The sequence below is a fragment of the Daphnia carinata genome, chromosome 8, assembly GCF_022539665.2.
Source record: "Daphnia carinata strain CSIRO-1 chromosome 8, CSIRO_AGI_Dcar_HiC_V3, whole genome shotgun sequence".
Classification (NCBI taxonomy): Eukaryota; Metazoa; Arthropoda; class Branchiopoda; order Diplostraca; family Daphniidae; genus Daphnia; species Daphnia carinata.
This window is the reverse complement of record NC_081338.1, coordinates 3885108-3904544: the sequence shown is the minus strand read 5'-3', so window position 1 is coordinate 3904544 and position 19437 is coordinate 3885108. Positions and strand designations below refer to the sequence as shown.

The 19437-nt window shown below is 38.9% G+C and overlaps 1 protein-coding gene across 1 annotated transcript; it reads right to left on the bottom strand.

Annotated features, from left to right (window-relative positions):
• Positions 1-351: 351 nt before the first annotated feature.
• Positions 352-17822, bottom strand: LOC130703685 (glypican-5-like). The gene is made up of 7 exons (XM_057525122.2): positions 17064-17822; positions 15088-15246; positions 10681-11474; positions 5992-6311; positions 3674-3800; positions 3264-3555; positions 352-3109 (listed from the first exon to the last, which is right to left on the bottom strand). The coding sequence occupies exons 1-7, from the start codon at positions 17251-17253 to the stop codon at positions 2910-2912; spliced, it is 2082 nt and encodes a 693-aa protein (XP_057381105.1). The 5' UTR covers positions 17254-17822; the 3' UTR covers positions 352-2909.
• Positions 17823-19437: the final 1615 nt, after the last annotated feature.

Below are 19437 nucleotides of genomic sequence, written 5' to 3'. Positions count from 1 at the left end.
AGCCAGATCTCGTCAAATTCACGCCTGAAACCACTTCCTTCCGTGTTATTTCTGTACCAACGGGAACTAAACGAAACGAAAACGAATGACGTCAAACTCTTGACGAGCAGCATCGGTTCCTGTTTTCTTTAAATACGTATGCACATCTTCAACTCGGGATTGAGACGGATCTGCCACCATTAGTTGTCACCATTGTGCGTCAGCATTTTTTGTGTGAACAATCGAATTTCGATTAATCGATCATTTATGACACGATTTTGACGTGCACAAAGCAACAAGGACACGTTCGTTTTTTTTTTTTTTTTTTTTCAATTGTTTTCTTGTATTCTACAAGTTCCATTAAAACAAAAATCTTGGGACACAAGATGGCCTTTTTAATTCATTTTTAAAGATTTCTTATTATTTGTTGTTGTGTGTTCTTGTTGTTGTTGTTCTTTTGTTTGTTGTTTCTTCTTCATCCGCACGCACCACACACATTTACATACAAGATCGAGCTCGAGCACGATTGCATCTCATCGTCATTCGGCGGTATCACATTTTCACGCATTCCACGAACGGAGGAGGGAAACACGAGCAATAAAAAAAAATAGGAAAAATTTGGAGACGAACCAAAAAAAAAAAACCAAACGATCGATGGAGAAACAGAGAAGATGGGAGACAAAATTTGAATGTTTTTTAAAGAACAACGAAAATTGAACAAGTCCGACAAATAAGAGAAACAAAAACAAATTTTTTTTTAAATCAACAACATCACTCCACTTCTCCATTTTATTTTAGTATTATTATTATTATTATTATTTTTTTTTTTTTTTGTTATTCATCGATTTTAGAAAAAATGTTGGTGGAGAAAGTTTAATTTAAAGAGGGAAAAAAAAAACACGATCATGTGTGTAAAATGATGTGGCTTCATCACGAAAGAAGAGGAAGGCTATACACAAAAAAAAAAATTAAGAAACATTTGAAATTTTTAAAGAAGAACAGTCCTTTTTTTTTTTTTTTCCTTACTTTCACCAACCAAATCAGAAGAGGAATGGGGGGGGGGGGGCCATTAACGAAGATGAATCGAATTTGGCACACGGTCTATTGGAAATTAAAAAAAGAGACCAATAATAATAAAAAAAAAAATTGTATATGGGTCATTTTTGAATGCAAATGGGAGAAAAAAGAAAGTATCAAAAATGATAACAGCTCATGTGGGCGGGAAAAAAATCTAACAGTATAGAAAAACCAACACTATTGAAGGAGATGTCGTGCGTTCATCGTGAGACATATGAATTCCAAGGAATTGAAACGGGAAACTGAAAGAATAATTGCCCTCGCAAAAAAAAAAAAAAAAAAAAAACAACATCCGGAATCAAATTCAAAAGTTCAAATTTTTTTTTCTTTTTTTCTGCAACTATTTTTTTTTTTTTCCTTTTTTAATGCGCGTTTATCTTAATACAAAATTATTGACAAATAGAAAAACAACAAAAGAAGCGCGTGCTATGTAATTTGGAGAAAGGGAAGAAGGAAGAAAAAAAAAAAAAAAAAAAAAAAGTAGTGGGACATGAGATTTTGTAAGTAACAATTTGTAGTAGTGCTAGTACTAGTAGTCCATCCATTTCGATCCGAATCAACTTTTCTATTCAAAATCGACCCATCGAATTGCCAATTGATTTTTCTGTATTGTTTTATTTTGTTTTGAAATTTCATTGAAATTTTGACCCTTGGCGCGCGACAGAACTTTTGTGTTGCACTGACTAGGGGCTCGGGGGTCACGCATTCCCGTTATCATATCAAATTGAAATATTTTTAAAAAATAATAATAATAAAAGATTAACCGTGGAATCGAACGCGATTGCTTCTCTCAATTTTTCTTTCTCGTCTTCCATTTTTTTTTTTAAGAACAATAATAAAAGTCAATCATTTCAAAAAAGAAATTTAAAAAAAGGGGGGGAATCACTTTCGATGGCTGCCGTCTTCGTTCGAACAAGTACAGAGCAAAATTGTCTTTTATTTTTGCTGGACGGAAGTCGGGTATAATTTGAATATTTTTTTTTTTTTTTTTGCCCAATTTTTCTTTCTTTTAAACACCCCCTCCCCAATATAGGTTTTAATCCTACCCCATCCAATCGCGAAACGTTTTGCAAAATCTTAGTCACATTACTTGTTAGTATTCCTAAGGATTAGTGTGTCATTATTTGTATACATATGGACCGCCTTTCGCTATCAAACATCGTCAATTGAATGTGAAAGTATACCGTTGAAAAATTAAAAAATTCAATTAAATAGAGGAGGGAGAAAAAAAAAAAAAAAAAGCAAGACACGAGAGGGAGGAGCGTGAGAGAATGAAAGGGAGGTGTTTTGCGTGTAAAAGATGTTTGTTTTTCTTGTTTGCCATTGCGTCCGCGTCTCCCCCTGCTGCTTGTTATTGCTGAGTTCACATATTCGACCGCTAGATGGTGTTGGCCGGGTCATCATCCGTCAAAACATTGAAGAATTGGACTTTTTTCTTCTCCCAGAAAACAGAAGCACTTGCGAGGCTTTGCCATCACACGAACGCTATACCTATATATAATGCGTCTTGCGTGTCTGTGTGTGTGAGTAATTTATACATAAATATATCAAGAAGTATTTTCAAACGTCAAAAAAAAAAAAAAAAAAAAAAAAAAGTCATTAAATTTTTTTTGTTTCTTTTGGAGACTCGCGAATGTAAATGTAAGCGAAAGATAGGGAAAATGTTCAAATTCATCAAACTTGGAAATTAAAAATAAAAGAATTGTTGCATTTTCTTTTTTTTTTTTTTTTTGTTTTTTAAAAATCAAGTGTCGTGTGCAAGCGCAAGGGTCAAGCGCAAAAACAGAAGTGGGTCTGTAAGTGTTGTCTGTAAGTGTTGTCTGTGTGTGTGTGTGTGTAGAGAGAAGAAGACTTTATACAAAAGGCCGGAAGCTGGATGAGACTTTGAGAGCCATGATCAGACAGACGGCCAACAAGGCAGACGATGAAATGGATGTTCGGCTAGTGCCGGAAGTGCCACCTCCTCCACTCGCTCCTCCCGCGCCGCCCGTCGGTTCGTTGACTGTGACGCGAGGCGTCGTTTCACCGCCGTTCAGCTCAAACTCGTCAGATCCTATGAGGAAAAAAAAAAAAAAACGGGCAAGAAGAAAACAAAAAAAAAAAAAAAAAAAAAAAAAAAAAAACGTTTCCAAAAAAAGAAATAAATTGTCAAAAATAAAGCAAAAATCCCAAAACATGCGTCATCGTCATATTAATGTTCATCATACCCGGTTTCTTGGTGGGGCTGAACGTCTCCTCTCCCCATTCGCCGTCTGGGGCTCGGCTTGGACCCTGGCCAGAGCCGGAACCGTCCAAATCGCCACCAGGGAAGCCCTGCACGATGCCATCGTCATCGGGTTCAGAGTCTATTCCGTCCCAATCGCTACGTCCGTGGCCACCCATTCCAGTTCCAGCGCTACCCCCGTTGCTGCCTCCAGCGCCATCGCCGGAACCCGATCCGAAATCCTCCATCATCAAAGAATCCGGTTCTGGTGCCGCAACCGTTTTACTAATCAAAACCTATTTAGAATATATAAAAAAAAAAAAAAAAAAAAAAAAAAAATTTAATTCAATTCTAAAAAAATTACAAATAAAATAAAATAAAAATGAATGAATCATTTTTTTTTTTTTTTCTTACTTGTCGAACGTGTCGTAGACGATCGCTAAGTTGAACGAGATGCGAGTCCACGTCGCTTCGCGAAACTCTCACTTCCGCGTTGTACTTTTGAGCTCCAATGCCAATACCGGAAAGAGGTTTCGTGTACCTTTAAAAAGAAAAGAAAAAAAAAAAAAAAAAAAAAACACGTCATTTAATGATAGCAATTTCTTTTTTTAAAAACACATTTAAATAACATTTCCTTATCATCAATTCAAATTCCAGACATAGACAGAAGTAGAAAAGAATTTTTTTTTTTTCCCTCAATTTCTCTAGCCCTCCTCCCCCCCCCCCCCCCCCCCCCATTTGAAATAAAAATCGGATTGGTAGGGTCCGTTTTTGAGGACGTTTGACTTTTTTTTTTCTTTTATTTTTGAAAAGAGGGGCTAAAAAGATTTCATTGTGTTGTGTTTGTCCCCAGACAGAAGTTATCGGATGTTGTCTGCGATAGAGAGAGAATGCTAATATATAAACCGAAAGAGATGGAGCGTAGCCGGATGACGGATCACCTGTTCTCATCTCGAAAAAATAAAATAAAATAAAATAAAACAAGGAACGCGTAAAAATGAGCTTTTCTTCTTCTTCTTCTTCTTCTTTTAAAAAGAGAGGAGAGAGAGAGAGAGAGCGATTCCCATCAAAAGACCAAATTCATCACTTTGTGGGTTCTCTCTTTTTTCTTTCTCGTTTGCTTACGAAGGGGAAGAAGAAAAAAAAAAAAAGGAAAAACCGTTCCACAACTTGTTATTTTCATCATCATCATCATCAAAAAAAAAAAAAAAAAAGAGAAAAAGCTTTTAAAATTTCTTTTTTTTTTTTTTTTTTTTTTTTTTACATATGGAATTGTTTTGTTTTGTTTTTAAACATTTCCAGAGAGTCGTCCAGGCGACATTTTCCCCTACGACGTGTAAGGTCAAATAAAGATTCAGAGGAATGTGAGCGCGTCCAGCAAAAAAGCGGATGATACCAATCTTTTTTTTTTTTTTTTTTTTTTTTTTTGTTCTTCGGGTCCCCCCCCCCCTCCTCCCTCCCTCCGTGTGTGTTATAAAAGAAAAGAAAAAAACCGGTGGCCCTGCCGCCCTCTTGCTTCACCTTATGGCCGTTAATGGAAGCGCGCCCCTTTTTGAAACAAAACTAAAAAGCAAATGTGTCTAATCTCGATTGAATTGCAATTAATCAACGACCTCCGGAGAGAAGAAAGAAAAAAAAAAAAAAAATGCGTGTGTGTGTGTGTGTGTGTGACCAGGTAAAAAAAAAAAAAAAAAGTCAAAGAAACTTGAATGTCGTCAAGGTTTTTCCGTCAAGAGAGACATTTTCTGAAAGGAAAAGTTTGAAGACGAGTTGGGGAAAAAACAAAAAAAAAAAAAATGTCACTAGATTTTATTTTTTTTTTTTTTTTTTTTTCTATTTTTCTTAGCTGCCGCCGGAATTCCTCCTCCCCTATTAAGGATGGCATTCCGCTCGTCACGCTGCTGACCATTTTAGGTGAGATGGCTGGGGGGAGGTCAAGTTAGTGATGAAAAAAAAAAAAAAAAATCTTTTTTCTTTTTTTTTTTTTCTGCATTAAGAAATTTTTATCGGGTAGAAGAAGAAGAAGAAGAAGAAGATGAAAAAAAAAACGGAAACATCCGCCCAACAACAAGACACAGAAAAAAAAAAAAAAAAATTCACGTGAAAGGTTCGTTATCTTGACGTTCTGTCGCTGCATCCTACCTGGCAGAAATGTCAAATAGCGACGGTCATCCAACCGTTTTGTGCCAAGCTCTTCATTTTTTTTTTTTTCAGGTACACACACACACACACGAAGAAGAGTCCAAAAAAAAAAAAAAAAAAAAGGCCAGCCATTAAAAATAATAAGATCCCTCCCTCGGTATTGGCCGGTCTCCCTTTTTGTGTGTGTGTGTGTGTGTATGTGTGTGCAAAACAGTTTGGAAAGACGATAATAATAATAAAAAAAAAAAAAAAAAAAAATGGTCTCTGTTTTTCGTACTGGTGATTTCACAAACGACCTAACACACACACACACACACACACACACACAGCCCATAGTTTCTTTCTAAACCATTTGCTCTCTCTCTCTCTCTGTCCGTCGCCATTTTGGCCAGACTTTTTTTTTTTTTTTTTTTTTTTTATAACATTTCAAACAGAAATAGATTGCCGGGATGACGTGCCATCTCCCCCCCCCCCCCTCAGTTTGTGTGACACACATTGAATTTGTTCTTTTTCAAATTTGTTGTTTTAAAGGAATAGAAAAGAAAAGGAAAAAAAATAAAAAATAAAATAAATAAATAATGGTATTTTACTCGGCAAATCGCTGTCCGTTCCAGCAGTTGGACTGGTCGTCGCTCATGACGGCTTGGAAAGGCGTGCCCGGTTGGGCGCAAACGGCGTCCGGCAGGTTAGAGTAGAAACCGCGAGCGGATGCCAACATGGGTAAAAGCGATTCGAGACGCGATTTCAATCCGCCGCCTTGGCCCTCCTCCAAGACGGGACTCAAATCTTCGACGGGCTGAACGAGCGAAGGCAACACAGAAGAGGATTCCGCATCCGCCGAACCGGCATCGCCATCGCCCGAAACCACGACGTCCTTGCCCGTTCCATTTTCTCCGCACATTTTCTTGACCTATTTCAAACGTTGAAAGAAAATGGATAAATTATTGCATCACATTTCCTTAACAATTTCCAAACGAAAATGTTTTTTTTTTGTTTTTTTGTTTTTTTAAAGAGCGATCGATTAAGGTGGGAAAGGTGTCGGAGACGTCCATAAATCACGAAAACATTTCAGACTCCGGGTAAAGTCCCCCCCCCCCTCTCTCGAAAATGTTTCTTTCTTTTTTTTTTTTTTTTTTAAAGCCACTTACAAACACGCAATCTCCATTTGAATAAGTATTTTTCCTCTTTTCATTTCCTATGTGTTTCCTTTTTTTATCTTTAGAACCACAGAGATATTGGGATAGAGGAGGCAGAAAGAAGAGACCCGACCCGTATCATCTAATCGGGTAGCCCCTCCTCCCGGCTCTTTAGCACTTTGTGTCTATTTTCCTTGAAAGATTTTAATCGAATGTTTTAAAAGAGACGACCCATAAAAAAAAAAAAAAAGAAAAAAGAAGAAAGGGTCAATCGCATTTGATGTTTCAATCGAAATGCGAAAAGTTTAAAAACATCATCAGTTGCGTAACGGTGCACCTTGCAAATAGCCACGCCCTCTGAAACGAACTTTGATTTCCGAATAGAGCGTCAAATCGTTTTTCAAAACATAATTATTTCTAGACAAGTTCATCTTCTTTTCAAAAACAGAAACCCCTAAACCCTCCCCCGCCGAAAAAAACAAAACAAGTGCGAGTATGAAAACATTAAAATTGGTCGGAGGCTCATACACACACACACACACAAGGAAAAAAGGTGTAATCAAAATGGCCCGCGGTCCGTTTCACCTAGTAAAAGTCTTTTTTTTTTTTTTTTTTTTTTTTTTTATGGGGGTAGACATCAAAATGCGATCCGTCAACGTCACATACACACGCACTTATCTTCCCAGTGTGTATGTGCAGGCATACACACACACACACCTTTCTTCTTTCCTTCAACCCACACACGCAAACAGAGGAAGAAGAATAACTCCGTGAACAATTTGAGAGCCCACCCACCTGCTTTGAATGAGCTTCTAAAAAAAAAAAAAAAAAAAAAACACCCGACAAGACGAAAAGAAAAGGGCGAGCGCGATCTTCATCTTCAATAACAACACAAAAAAAAAAAAAAAAAAAAAAAAAAAAAAAAAAAAAAAAAAAAAAAAAAAAAAAAAAACTGTTGGAGGACCCCCCTGGTGGCCAGGTGAGGAAACAAAGTCCATCACATCCACCTTTTAAATTCCTTCATTTCATTTCATTTTTTTTTTTTTTTTTGGGGGGGGGGGGTACTTGTTATACACAACTGCACACAAGAGAGGGGAAACGCCCAATTACACAACACTTGAACCTTCCAATTCTTTATCTTTTGCCAGTACAAAAAAAAGCCCCACCACCACCCCCGTGGGGCAGATTTGTTTCTTTTTTTTTTTTTTATTACCAATGAACTGTATCGACTGCAATCATAAAAGAAATCACACTGCCGAGGATGACCCAAAACACATTCCACAATACATTTTTAACTCTTTCTTTCTTTTTATTACTCTCTTATTCTGGGGGGTAGAAAATGATTGCATGACGACTAAGTTTTTGTGTGTGTGTGTGTTTCACCTGATTCACAGAGTGTGGGAAACCGACTGAAGCGCCACCCACCAAACGAAAATCTGTGAAGAAAGTCCATGACGTCAAGTCGTTTTTCATTTGGCCCCAAAAAACGACAAAGACGTTAAACTCGCGCGCGCTATACAAATTCAAAAGAAACGAAAAAAAAAAAAAAAAAAAAGGTGTGCGCGCACACGTCGTGAGTGATTCGTGAGAGCGCGTGAGCAACAAACGTCTTAAGAGAGAGCCCGCCCGTCGACTATTGCGCCACAATAAACAAACAAAAAGGAGAGAATTTGAAATGATTCCGGATGCCCCCCCCCTCTCCTCCTCTCATTTTTTTTTTTTTTTTTTTTTTTGAATACATTATTTTTGACAAAAAGAGATTCACATATCAGGAGTTCTGCTGGATCCTTCTCTTTATGTGTGTGTATCTTCTCAGAATGACAACATCCGGTTGGATTTCTTTTTTTTTTTTTTTTTTTTTTTGGAAGTGGAAAAACAAAAGAAAAAAAAAAAAAAAAAAAAGAAATTCTTTGAGACAGTGGTGCTGATGGGGAGTGGTTTATCTGATTGATTTAAGCGATCGACTGGGGTAAGGCGGGTAGGACACTAAGAAGAAAAAAGGTGATCTTTTAGCTGGAAAAAGAAAAAAAAATAAAGGAATTTCTCAGGTGTGCCGAAGGGAGGGGGGGGGGGGGCGGATCTCGTCGGCAAAACGAACGGACACAAGAAGAAGAAAAAAAAAAAAAGAGAAAAGTCACCCAAAAATAGAAGAAAAAAAAAAGCAATTCAGATGCCCATCCCCTAATTCTTCGAAGAGGGAGAAAAAAAAATAAAAGAACTGCCGTAGAAACAAAAGCCCCCCCCCCCTCTAACACACACGCACATTCCACACACACACACACACACTGAAAAAGACTAAAGAAAAATTTTCTTTCTAAACCAGAAACCTCCAAAAAGACATTCCACAATTTTTTTTTTATTTCTTTTTATTATTTTTCTACTCAATTGAAGCAGACCACCTACCCCTCTTCCTACACTTGACTGCTGTTGAAAAAAAAGCACCGGGCATGCCCGTCCCCAATAAAAAAAAAAAAAATACAAGTTCAAAGGTTGGACATACACCGGATGTGTGGAGAATAAAGATGATCACACCGGGCAAACGGCCCGCCTTATACCCAACCCTCTCTTCGAAAAACAAAAAAAAAAATAAAAATATTATTATTACTTTTGTGTATGTGTGTGTCTGTACTCGCCCAGCTTACGATATACCCCCCTGCGTGCGCAGCCATAGACACTGGAACAAGGCCGTCAAAAGAGAACCATCTACACCTTAAAAAAAAAAAAAAAAAAAAAAAAAAACAATTGCCTTTGGGCCGTCAGCAATTTTAGGAGACTCTCGGGCGTCGTATTTGTCTCTTATTATTATTACTTTTCTTTTTTTTTAATGATTTAAAAAATATATAAGAAAGAGAGAGAGGGAGGCGCGCACAATTTCAATCAAAAGGATAAGACACCACAGATATACCCCCCATAGATACGGCCCCTTGTTTAAATACGTGATTTTTTTTTATGATTTCGTCTTGTTCCATCGCGTTTTGTTTTTTTTTTCGAATCCCTCGGCAAGGTCCCTTTCTGGAACACCTGGCGCTGAAACGAAAACGATGGCTGAGAGGAAATGCAGGTCGGAATAGCAAAACAAGTACGTGGCAACGTGGGTGCGTGTGCGTGCCATCCAAACAAAAGAAGAGCGCTTCCAAAGTTGTACAATTGTTTGATCAATGTACTCCCTCCCCCCCTTCCCTTAATAAAAACAAAACTCCGCAAAAAATAAAAAAAAAAAAAAAAAAAAATTGAAAAGTGCGATGGAATGCCATCGATGTAGGATAGACGTTGGTTTCCCAACCTTGGAAAAAAACAACGTCTTATCGTATTAGAAGAAAAAAGCGTTTCGCCTACCTGGAACTGACAAACGTCTAAACGAAGGTTAACAAATGGTGGATAATTGCATATATCGTCTAGTCTAACAAGAAAAAAAAATAAAATTCGGCGACGACGCTTGGTCTCCCCCCCCCCCCCCCGGTCCAATTATTTCTCGCTGTTCCAGAAAATGTGTTTTTGAAAGCATCCAAAACGGGTCAAACGCATTCGATTTGTCGCGACGAACCCATAAAAAGTCATGTTATTGTTTTGTTTTCACTCTTTTTTTTCTTTTCTTTTTAGTACTACAAGTTTTCCCTCCATCTTGCCAACAAGTCGCCAGGGCACTGTTCCAGCATGTCGGCTCTTCTTTCTAACGGATCTCTCTCTCTCTCTCTTCTCTCTCTTGAACCAATCAATAAACCCAACATGTCGTCCTTGTTAGTTTTCGAGCATTTCCCCCCCCCCCCCTTTTATTTTTGTTTTTTTTCTTCACCAAATTATGTCCCCTCCCCGTCCTCTACTTTTGGCAAACATTCAGAGAAATAATCAGATCAATATCCCAAAAATTAATTTGTTTTTACACACGCCAAATACGCAATAAGCGGCTAGAAGGGGCGAGCGTTCCATACTGTCCACCTCTTCCACAAAACAAAAAAATGGCATCCGCCTTTATCTTTTTTTTTTTTTTTTTGATTGATCATTACGTGCAACATTTTGGCCACCATTTGCATACATTGCCTTGGTAACCCTTTGGCCACCCAAAATCCAATATAAAAAAAAAAAAAAAAAAAAAAAAAAAAAAAAAAAATGGACGGACGGGGTGGGTGGGTGGTAGCAACTGACCTTCTTTTCAAGGAGGGGTCCGTTCTCCAAGGCGTAGAGAACAGCTTCGGACAGTCGGCTGTCGACGGATGAGAGAATATCGTGCGGACCGAGATCGGCCACGGCAGCGCCGGCCTTGTTGAGCAGCGCGGCCGCCAATCGTTCCATGGCGTCGACCCACTCGTTCCAAGGCTGATCAACGTCGGCCACGGCGGCCAGACATCCGCGGGCCACGTTCGAGCACAAACCGCGGCACACTTGGCCGCCCTGTCCCACCACGACCGGCTGTTGCGATTTGAGGGCGCGACACTGGGCGCAGTATGTGGCCCGCAGCAAAGCGTCCCGGCATTGGCCGTTCAACTCGGCGTGATCCGTCGCATTCAAGACGCGGGCTCCGAGATCCAGGGCCGAGAGCAAAGAGCGGACCGCATCCAAACTGCGGGCCAGGCTGTTGGCCAGCCGGCGGGGTATCTCGCCAAACGGACGCAATTCAGACTGGGCGTGCCGCAGACAGTCGACGTAATCTTGCGGCAAGCGGAGGCCGACGCTATTGGCCGGCAACGACGGCCCTTGGACGCTGCGCGGGCTCTGGCCGTACAGTCGCGGGAAGAGGTCGTCAAAGAACCCGTTGACCGCGTCACTGACATCGGCCGGATCGCCGCCCATCCCGTCGGCCGACGACGAAACGAAACGCTCCAATTGGTCAAACAGCTGCTGGATGGGCGCTTTGGCCAGCAGCGCCAGTCGCTTGTACAACTGGCCAAACATCGTCTCCGTCTTCATCATGGACGCTCTGACGTGTTGCACCACTTGACCTGGACAATGCAATTGAAATATTAAAATGAGCCAATTAGTTTCGGTTTCGGCCGCTTGGCAACAAGTTTGCACAGCGTCCAGCGACCAGACTCTCTTCGTTGCATCTCATTAAAACAAGCAGCGCAAAAAAAAAAAAGATCCGCTATTTTTGGCACTGCATTTTTTTTTTTCTTTCAGGTTTTTTTTCTTCTTCTTCTTCTTCTAGGAGGGAAAAAAAACGAGTTGAATTTTTCTTTTTAAAATGTAGGAAAAAAAAAACAAAAAAACGGCGACTCGTCGGACGATAAAAAAAACCAGTTGCAAATTGCGTAAATTGGGACGGGACATTGAAGAGATTCAAGGTAGGAAAAAAAAAAAAACACATTTTGCTTTCAAAAAGAATCGCCTTAAATGGTAAACAACTGTCGATAGTCATTTGTTTAACTTTCCTTTTTTTTTTTTTTGTATCAGTCGAGTGCAAATTAGTAAACAGCGGTACGTGTTTAAAAAAAAAAAAAAAAAAAAAAAAAAGAAGAAACTTCGTTCAAAAATTCCCGCCAGGGTGACACACACACAAGAGTTTAAATAACAGCTGGCCAATAGGAAAAAAAAAGGGGTGAAAAAAAAAAAAAAAAAAAATGCCATCATCACCATAATTGATTGGATTAGTTTCATAAATTTTGTTTTTCTTTTATTATTATTATTATTTCTTTTCACCTAAACGTTAAAAAAAAAAAAAAGGAGGAAATGATTGGGCAATTCGGATACACAAAAATTGAATGAAATGATTCCCCCCCCCTTTTTTTATATTTTTCTTTCTGTGTATGTAAAAAAAAAAAAAAAAAAAAAAAGACAATTCTCTCCGGGTCGTCCGAAACGTAGGGCAAAAAAGATAAAAAAAGGGGGGGGGGGGGTGTTCTTTATAATTTAACGGCTCTTGAATTTCTTTTGTCTCGAGTGTACCCAGGTTAAAAAGGTGGCGGCTTTTTTTATTTTTGCTTCTTTCTTTTCTTTTCTTTCTTTACCTTTTCCCCAAAGGTAAATATATATAAGATAAAGAAGACGACGGCGACCAAATGGAATGTCAGAGCCCTGCGGCCCCCCCCCCCCGTTCTCCGAAAGAAAAAAAAAAAAAAAAAAAAAGGTAGATGGGGTCCTCCCGTGTGTTCCAGTTTCTTCCCACAGAAATGAGAATCCGTCACCATAATTGTTTCTAACTTCGCCACCTCCTTTTCGGTAAAGAAAACATATTCCCCATATACATCCCTTCAAATTTTGTGAATGGCACTGAATAATTTTTTTTTTTTTTTTCCTGAGAAAATTGAACCATCACAAAGATTGAAAGAAGAGGAAGGGGGGGGGTCCTGTCGCGACGGCGCGTCTTCCGTTTTTTTTTTTTTTTTACGAGCAGAGCAAAAGATGCGCAGTTTGATTTATGAACGTCTGCGACAATCGTCAAGTGCATCTTTTTTTTTTTTTTTATTACCTTTCGACGCCGCCGCCGCAATTCTTTGAACTATTTTTTTTTTTTCTTGAAAGTTTGAAAAATCAAAAAAAAAAAATCTGATCCATTTCCTTATTACATTTCGTATGTTGAAACAGAGACCCATAAAAAAAAAAAAAACTCGATTCAACTGGACAGTAGAATCTCCCCACCCCCCTCCGGATTTTGTTTTGAAATTCATCAGTGCAAAAAGGCAATTTAAAAAAAAAAAAAAAAATGTATTTTCGGTAGTCGTCCCCTGTTAACTATTGAATGAATTACGATACAAGAAAAATTGAGCCATTTAAAAACTACCGCCTTACCACCCACCAATAAGAATCCCTCAATTCTTTTTTAACCCTCCTCATTCGTTAAGTGGGCAAAAAAAAATACTTTCGGTATTTCTTCTCATGCCGGTTATTTTTTTTTTTTTCTTATCATCCCCCCCCCCCTGGAAAGCACAGGTCAGGCCACCCAGGTTCCTTACTACACAGTCGCCAGCTGACTTTTTTTTTTTTTTTTTTTGTCTTCAATTTTTAATTTGCTCTTCTACCGTGTTTTCTTAATCCACATTTAAAAAAAAAAAAATATTTTTTTACGAGCAACCATCAAAGGCCATTAGTGCGCCTCGTTGGGAATATTATGAAAAGAGACGGTAGCTACCCTTGCAATTAAAAATAGTTAACAATCACGTAAGTTTGTAGTCGCAAGAAAACAAAACAAAAAAAAAAAAGGTTGTTCAATCGAGAGTCTAAGTACAACGCACGTCCTGCATTGTCTTTTTCTTTTTTTCTTGTTAAATATTTAATTTAAAGGGGGGAAACATACAAACAAAAAAAAAAAATTAGGTATGGCTACAACGTTTTATCACGCGCTTCGTGTGCACGCAGACGACAGTAAATTCCGTTCTCTCTTTATCAGGCTAGACTTTGTGTATCTTTATTTTTTATTGCCACTTTTAATACTCGGATTTTTACTGACAAAAGCCTCGAGCTGATTTTTTTTCTTTCCGAAATCAGGCAATGCCGCAATATTCTATAAATAAATCTGATTTAAATTTATAAAACAAAACAGAAAAAAATGCGCCGACGGATGCGATCAAGTCGCACCCGTTTCTTTTCTCAATTGACGTCATCATTCAAATGATATTTGCCAACACACCACCCTCGTTCCTTGGCCGAAGAATCACGTTATCCACACACACACCGTTGCCGCCAAACATTTGAATTTTCACGAATTAATTCTTTTTTTTTTTTTTTTTCATCATTCAGCAAAATACATTGAAAAAAAAAAAATGCAAACTCCCCTCCGAAGGGCTATGTCTAAATGATGAATCGAACGCCATCGCATGGGTGGGCGGGAGTGTACGGTAAAAAAGAAAGAAAAAAAAAAACGGGTGTGTTTCCATTGGCCCGGCGTGTCGAGATCGTGACTCACGATGACACAACATCCTCACGCAGCACAGCGAAAAAAGAAAAAGAAAAAATTTCTTCTTCCTCTCGATTGAGAGGCATCAAAAGGAATAAAGTACAAGAGAGAGTCGATGACGAATGAAACAGGATCGTCGACATGGCAAACGGCCGTTTCTTTACGCCGAACGGATCGTTCGTGCAGATATGACACGCTCCGCCAGAATTTTCGAATAATACACGACGATCGAAATCTTTTTTCTTTTTCCCCTCGTTTCCCCTTTCGGCACTTTTTCGCTGCGACATTCAATTGTTAACTACGCAAATTCAACGTCATCTTAACGATCAATACATTCCCCCACCCCCCACCCTCTACTCACGTTATTTTCTACTTTTAAAAACGAATCTCTTCAAAAACAAATCGACCTTCACGTCCATAACAATTTTTTTTTTCTTTCTTTTTTTTTTTTAAATAAAACATTTTCTTTCTCAGGACTGAGGTAGAGAGTTGTTGCTATCCCAAAGATAGCCGACCCTCTTCTCCCTGTTGGCTGGCAACGTCGCCGTGTTCACAGTTCCGTGAAACGTACCCAGAAAAACGAACCTTTTTTTTTTTTTTTTTTTCTCATTTCGGGAAATGTCAAACACAAGAATCGCCAAAAAAGGAGACGCTACTCTTCCCCGACCGCACAAAGTAAATAAACAAACGCAAAAAGAAATAAAAAAAAAAGAGAAATGTACCTTGAATGGCAGTGGACGATTGAGCCAGTGTGTGCCGCAATTGGTGGCTGGACAGGCGAACAGCGTGATGGAAATCAGACGCGGCTGATTGTCGCAGTGCCGACTCGACATCAGCTGGACAACATGTCCGTTCCCCTTCGCAAATCAATCCAGCCCCACCTTTTTTTTTTTTTTTTAACAAGAAATACAAATGTAATTAAAATAAAATTTCACCGAAATTCTTAAATTAGATTTAGGAAGGGTGTGTGGGAATGAGTTGTTTTTCAAAAATAAAAAATTAAAAAAAAAAAAAGGACGTTGTTGACACGGTCGCTTTCATAGTGTAGCCGCGGGAAAAATGAACAAGGGGGAAGGAAAAAAAAAAAAATAAATAAAAAATTTCCATAAATATCTGATAGAGAGAAAGAGAGAGAGACCGCAGCTGCTGAATACCAGCACGCCCCCCATTGATTCCCGCGGTACAAGAGAAAAAAAAATCGAGGCCGCCGAAAAACGAGGGGGGAGAAAGGGATTGTTAACAAACAGCGTCCCGACGGTCATACACACGCCACGTTTACATCCCAAAAAAAAAAAAAAAAAAAAATCTAAATTGGATAAAAAAAAAAAATACATTTTTGCGTCCATGTTGTTTTGACACGTCTCCAAAACATTTGCAATTATTCGGTCCATCTGCTTCTACATTTATCGCTTTTGATAAGGACTGAATGTTTGGCGCGAGATCCGTCTGGCAACAAAGTTCTAAATTCAGCAACTTCTTTTTTCTTTTTCCTTTTTTTTTTTTGTTTGTTTAGCCGGAATAAAAAAAAAAAGGAAAAAAAAAAAAAACTTTCCGAATTTAGTTTTTATTTCTCGTGTTTGGTCTGACCACTTTCTGTTATTGGGTTTGTCGGTTTGGTGCATTGCTTTCTACAAACATTTCACATTGATGAAATAACACCACGGGAAAATCAACAAAGTCACACACACACACGGAAACAAGGCGATGATGTATGAATTTTTGCCATGTTTTTTTTTTTTTTTCGCTACAGCGTTGCCGCTCATTAGACTGCAGTACATACACAAGTTCGCTGCGCCATTTGGACGCCAGTCAACACGCCGACCTTGGAGTCCCGCATCTTTTCGGCCACCCACCCACCCACCCCTTCTCTCTCTCTCTCTCTCTCTTTTTCAAACGATGAATTTTCATCACCTAATGCGAAATGACGGGAGCTTTCCCTGCCAAGTTTTTCCTCCTACCGTACCACCTACTCAACTCCTCCCACCTCAACCCCAATTCATTATCGACGAAATATTTACAAACAAAACAAACGAAAAGGACATGGCATCGGAATCCCGACGACGTTTCTTTTTTTTTTTTTTTTTTTAAGTCACGTTGCAACAAATAAAAAAAAAAAAAATAGAGCATTGTTGTGCGTCTTTTGTTTCGCTTATAGCGTTCACAAATTTCGGGATAGCTCTTAAAACAAAAAACTGTTGTTTCCTTGGCCTCTATCGATTCAAGTGATAAAAACTCAAATAACGTCGGCAATCGATAACGAGGTGATTATAAAATAAAATAAAAAAATAAACTCGGTGTCTACACGTTTAAGTGCTGCCATACTTCACATGTTTTCGGTTAGGTAAATAAGAGGGAATCATTTTTAATAACTGCGGTGAGCGCGACGACAGCGACACCATGCGGCGGCCATCAAACCGCCTCGTGTACAATTTGGAAAGATTCGCTGCAATTTTCTACGACAAAACTATTTCCCCATTTTTTGAATATGATAATAAAAAGGAGAAGACGAAAAACGTTTTGTGATATGCGTTCGTGATGGGTGTTAGTATGGGTTTGGGTTATATTCGACCACAGCGTGAGTGCTCACGAACTTTCCATTTGCGGCGTAAAAGAAGGGGGGAGAAAGAAAAAAAAAAAAAAAAAGAACCATACTTTTTTTTTTTTTTTTTAAAAAAAAAATAACAAGCTCGGTACTAACCTGAGACTGGCAAATCACTAACCATGGCAGTATGAGCCAGTTTGAGTGACGTCATGACATCGCGAACAGAATCACACGATCCTCCTTCCGACGTTGATGAAGCCGGTAACGCACTGGCCATCAAATTTTGCTGCATCAACACGACCACCAGAATGCTGCACACTCGCAACATCGCCGATATCATTTCCATATTTTGATTGCTAATACAAACTTTCTTTTTTTTTTTTCTATTCAAAAATCACAGACGTACAACCCAAAGAAAAAAAAAAGGGTTCGGCAACAACAACAGTTTTTTTGTTTTTTTTTTTAAGGAGGAAAATTCTCTGTTGTGAAATGGAAATGACTACGTGAAAAAAAAAATTGCTGGGTATTTTATGTTAATCCAGATGGCGCGTGACAAGACACACGCGAAAGAATAAAAAAAAAGGGCTCGTTTCGTCGTCCACGCGCCTTTTTTTTCCCTCCAACATCCACAATGACGCAAGGATGAAGAATAAAAAAACAAAACACTTACGCACACAGAGAGACACAAATAACACTACACAGCACGCGATTTCAGCAAGAATCACCACGGCACTTTTCCCAGTTTTATTTTCTTCTTTATCGACGTAACCCACTTTGTTCAGTGCAATTGATATCAGAAGTTTTTTAAAAAAAAAAAAAGGTAACCGTTTTAAATAAAAAAAAATTCAACGTGGTACTTGATTCAAAAGGTGGGTATTTAAAAAAAAAAAAATGGGTGAAAGGGGGGTTAGAGCGGTGGCGGCGGCGACAGCAACGGAGCGCGGCCAACACTTGACTGAAAGGATCCGGTTCGACCCCGTCCGACATCAACACCGGCGACGTCACAACGACGACAGACTGGGGTACATAAAGCGAAGGTTTTTTTTTCTTTTTTTTTTTTTCGCTTCTCAAAAAGGCGCCCAGAAAGAGAAGGCAAGGGGCGGAGCTATTGTTGTACTCCACTCCTCAATGGCACGTTGCCAACGCGTACAGTAGCGCCTCTAGCGGCTAGTGGAAAATTTCCTAGCTCTCTCTTCTTTCGTCCGTCTCTTCCTCCTTTTCCATTTCTTAAATAATAATAACTTTTATATCCATGTGTATAAATATATCTTTCTTTTCTTTTTAAAATAGAAGAAGAAAAAAATAATAATAATAAGAAGAAGAAGACGATGCTTTTTTTTTTTATTTCGCGTTCGGGAGTGTAGTGGTGGCGCTGTGCCAAAAAAGCCCCCCCCCCCCCCAACATTCCATTTCCTGAAAGCCTCACACACCACGCATGCAGACAGCAATTTTTTTAGCTTTTGGCTTTCAGCGCTCTTCGAAACATCTTTTAGACTTGTGCACTACTTTTCTCTCATCCTTCGGGAACGATACATTTATTATTATCATGTACAATACGGAATCCTCTGATGATGGCGAAAGGAAAAAAACAATAGTTTGCTTTTGTTTCTATATGGGTGTGAAAAAAAAGTTTACATTTTATTCCCACCTGATATTTTGCACACAAAAAAAGAGGGGGGGGGGGGTTGAAAGAAGTGGCGTGTGGAACGCACGGGATGAGCTGCAGCCACATGGGGCTGTTGTTTGGGCCATCGAACCACGAGGAATCAAGAGTTTTTCACTCACTTGACACACACCAACTTCATGGGGGTTGAATTCTTTTGACTATTGGCTTGTGAATTAACAAGATGCTGATTATGCCAAAACCAGTAAGACGGTATATTGTTCTGCAAAAAAATAAAAAGGAAAGTATCAAAAGAAAGAAAAAACAAAATGGCAGCCAGCTGATGAATGATTCTTCCAAGTCTAGGCTTTTGTGCTGCGTTCACAACAAAGCGGGAAGAAATCAGAAAAAGAATCAAGTCTTTAGCAAGCAGGACACAAAATGTTTCTTGATTAATTGAGAGAGTATCTCTTTAGCGAGGCCCAAGGCAAAAGAAGAAGTTTCGCCTTTCGCTGTCGGTTGTAGTAATTTCTCTTCTCCAACTATGTGATGTTGCTCAACCGTGCGTGAAAAAACCTCTGGCCGCGTGTGTCCTTCTTCGTTTGCTCTCGATTGGAGTTGCGCCCATGGCCGAAATGTAACCACGTTCAAGGATCAATATCTTGGGTTGACTCCGTTTTTTTTTTCTTCTCTATTCTCAAACATGGAAAGAAACTATTGTTGGGTTGTCTTGGACAAATGGGCTCGTTCGACTCATTAACGAAGACATATCAGTTGTCTCTCGAAGATATGTACCATGCAAAAATGTTTCTAGTTCATCTCACGTAACAATTGAATTACACACATGAGGATATCATGAGATGCACAAATAGGATCGGCTTTCTCCTTGAACTTTTGTTGTTTTTTTTTCTTTTCGCTGAAAACAAA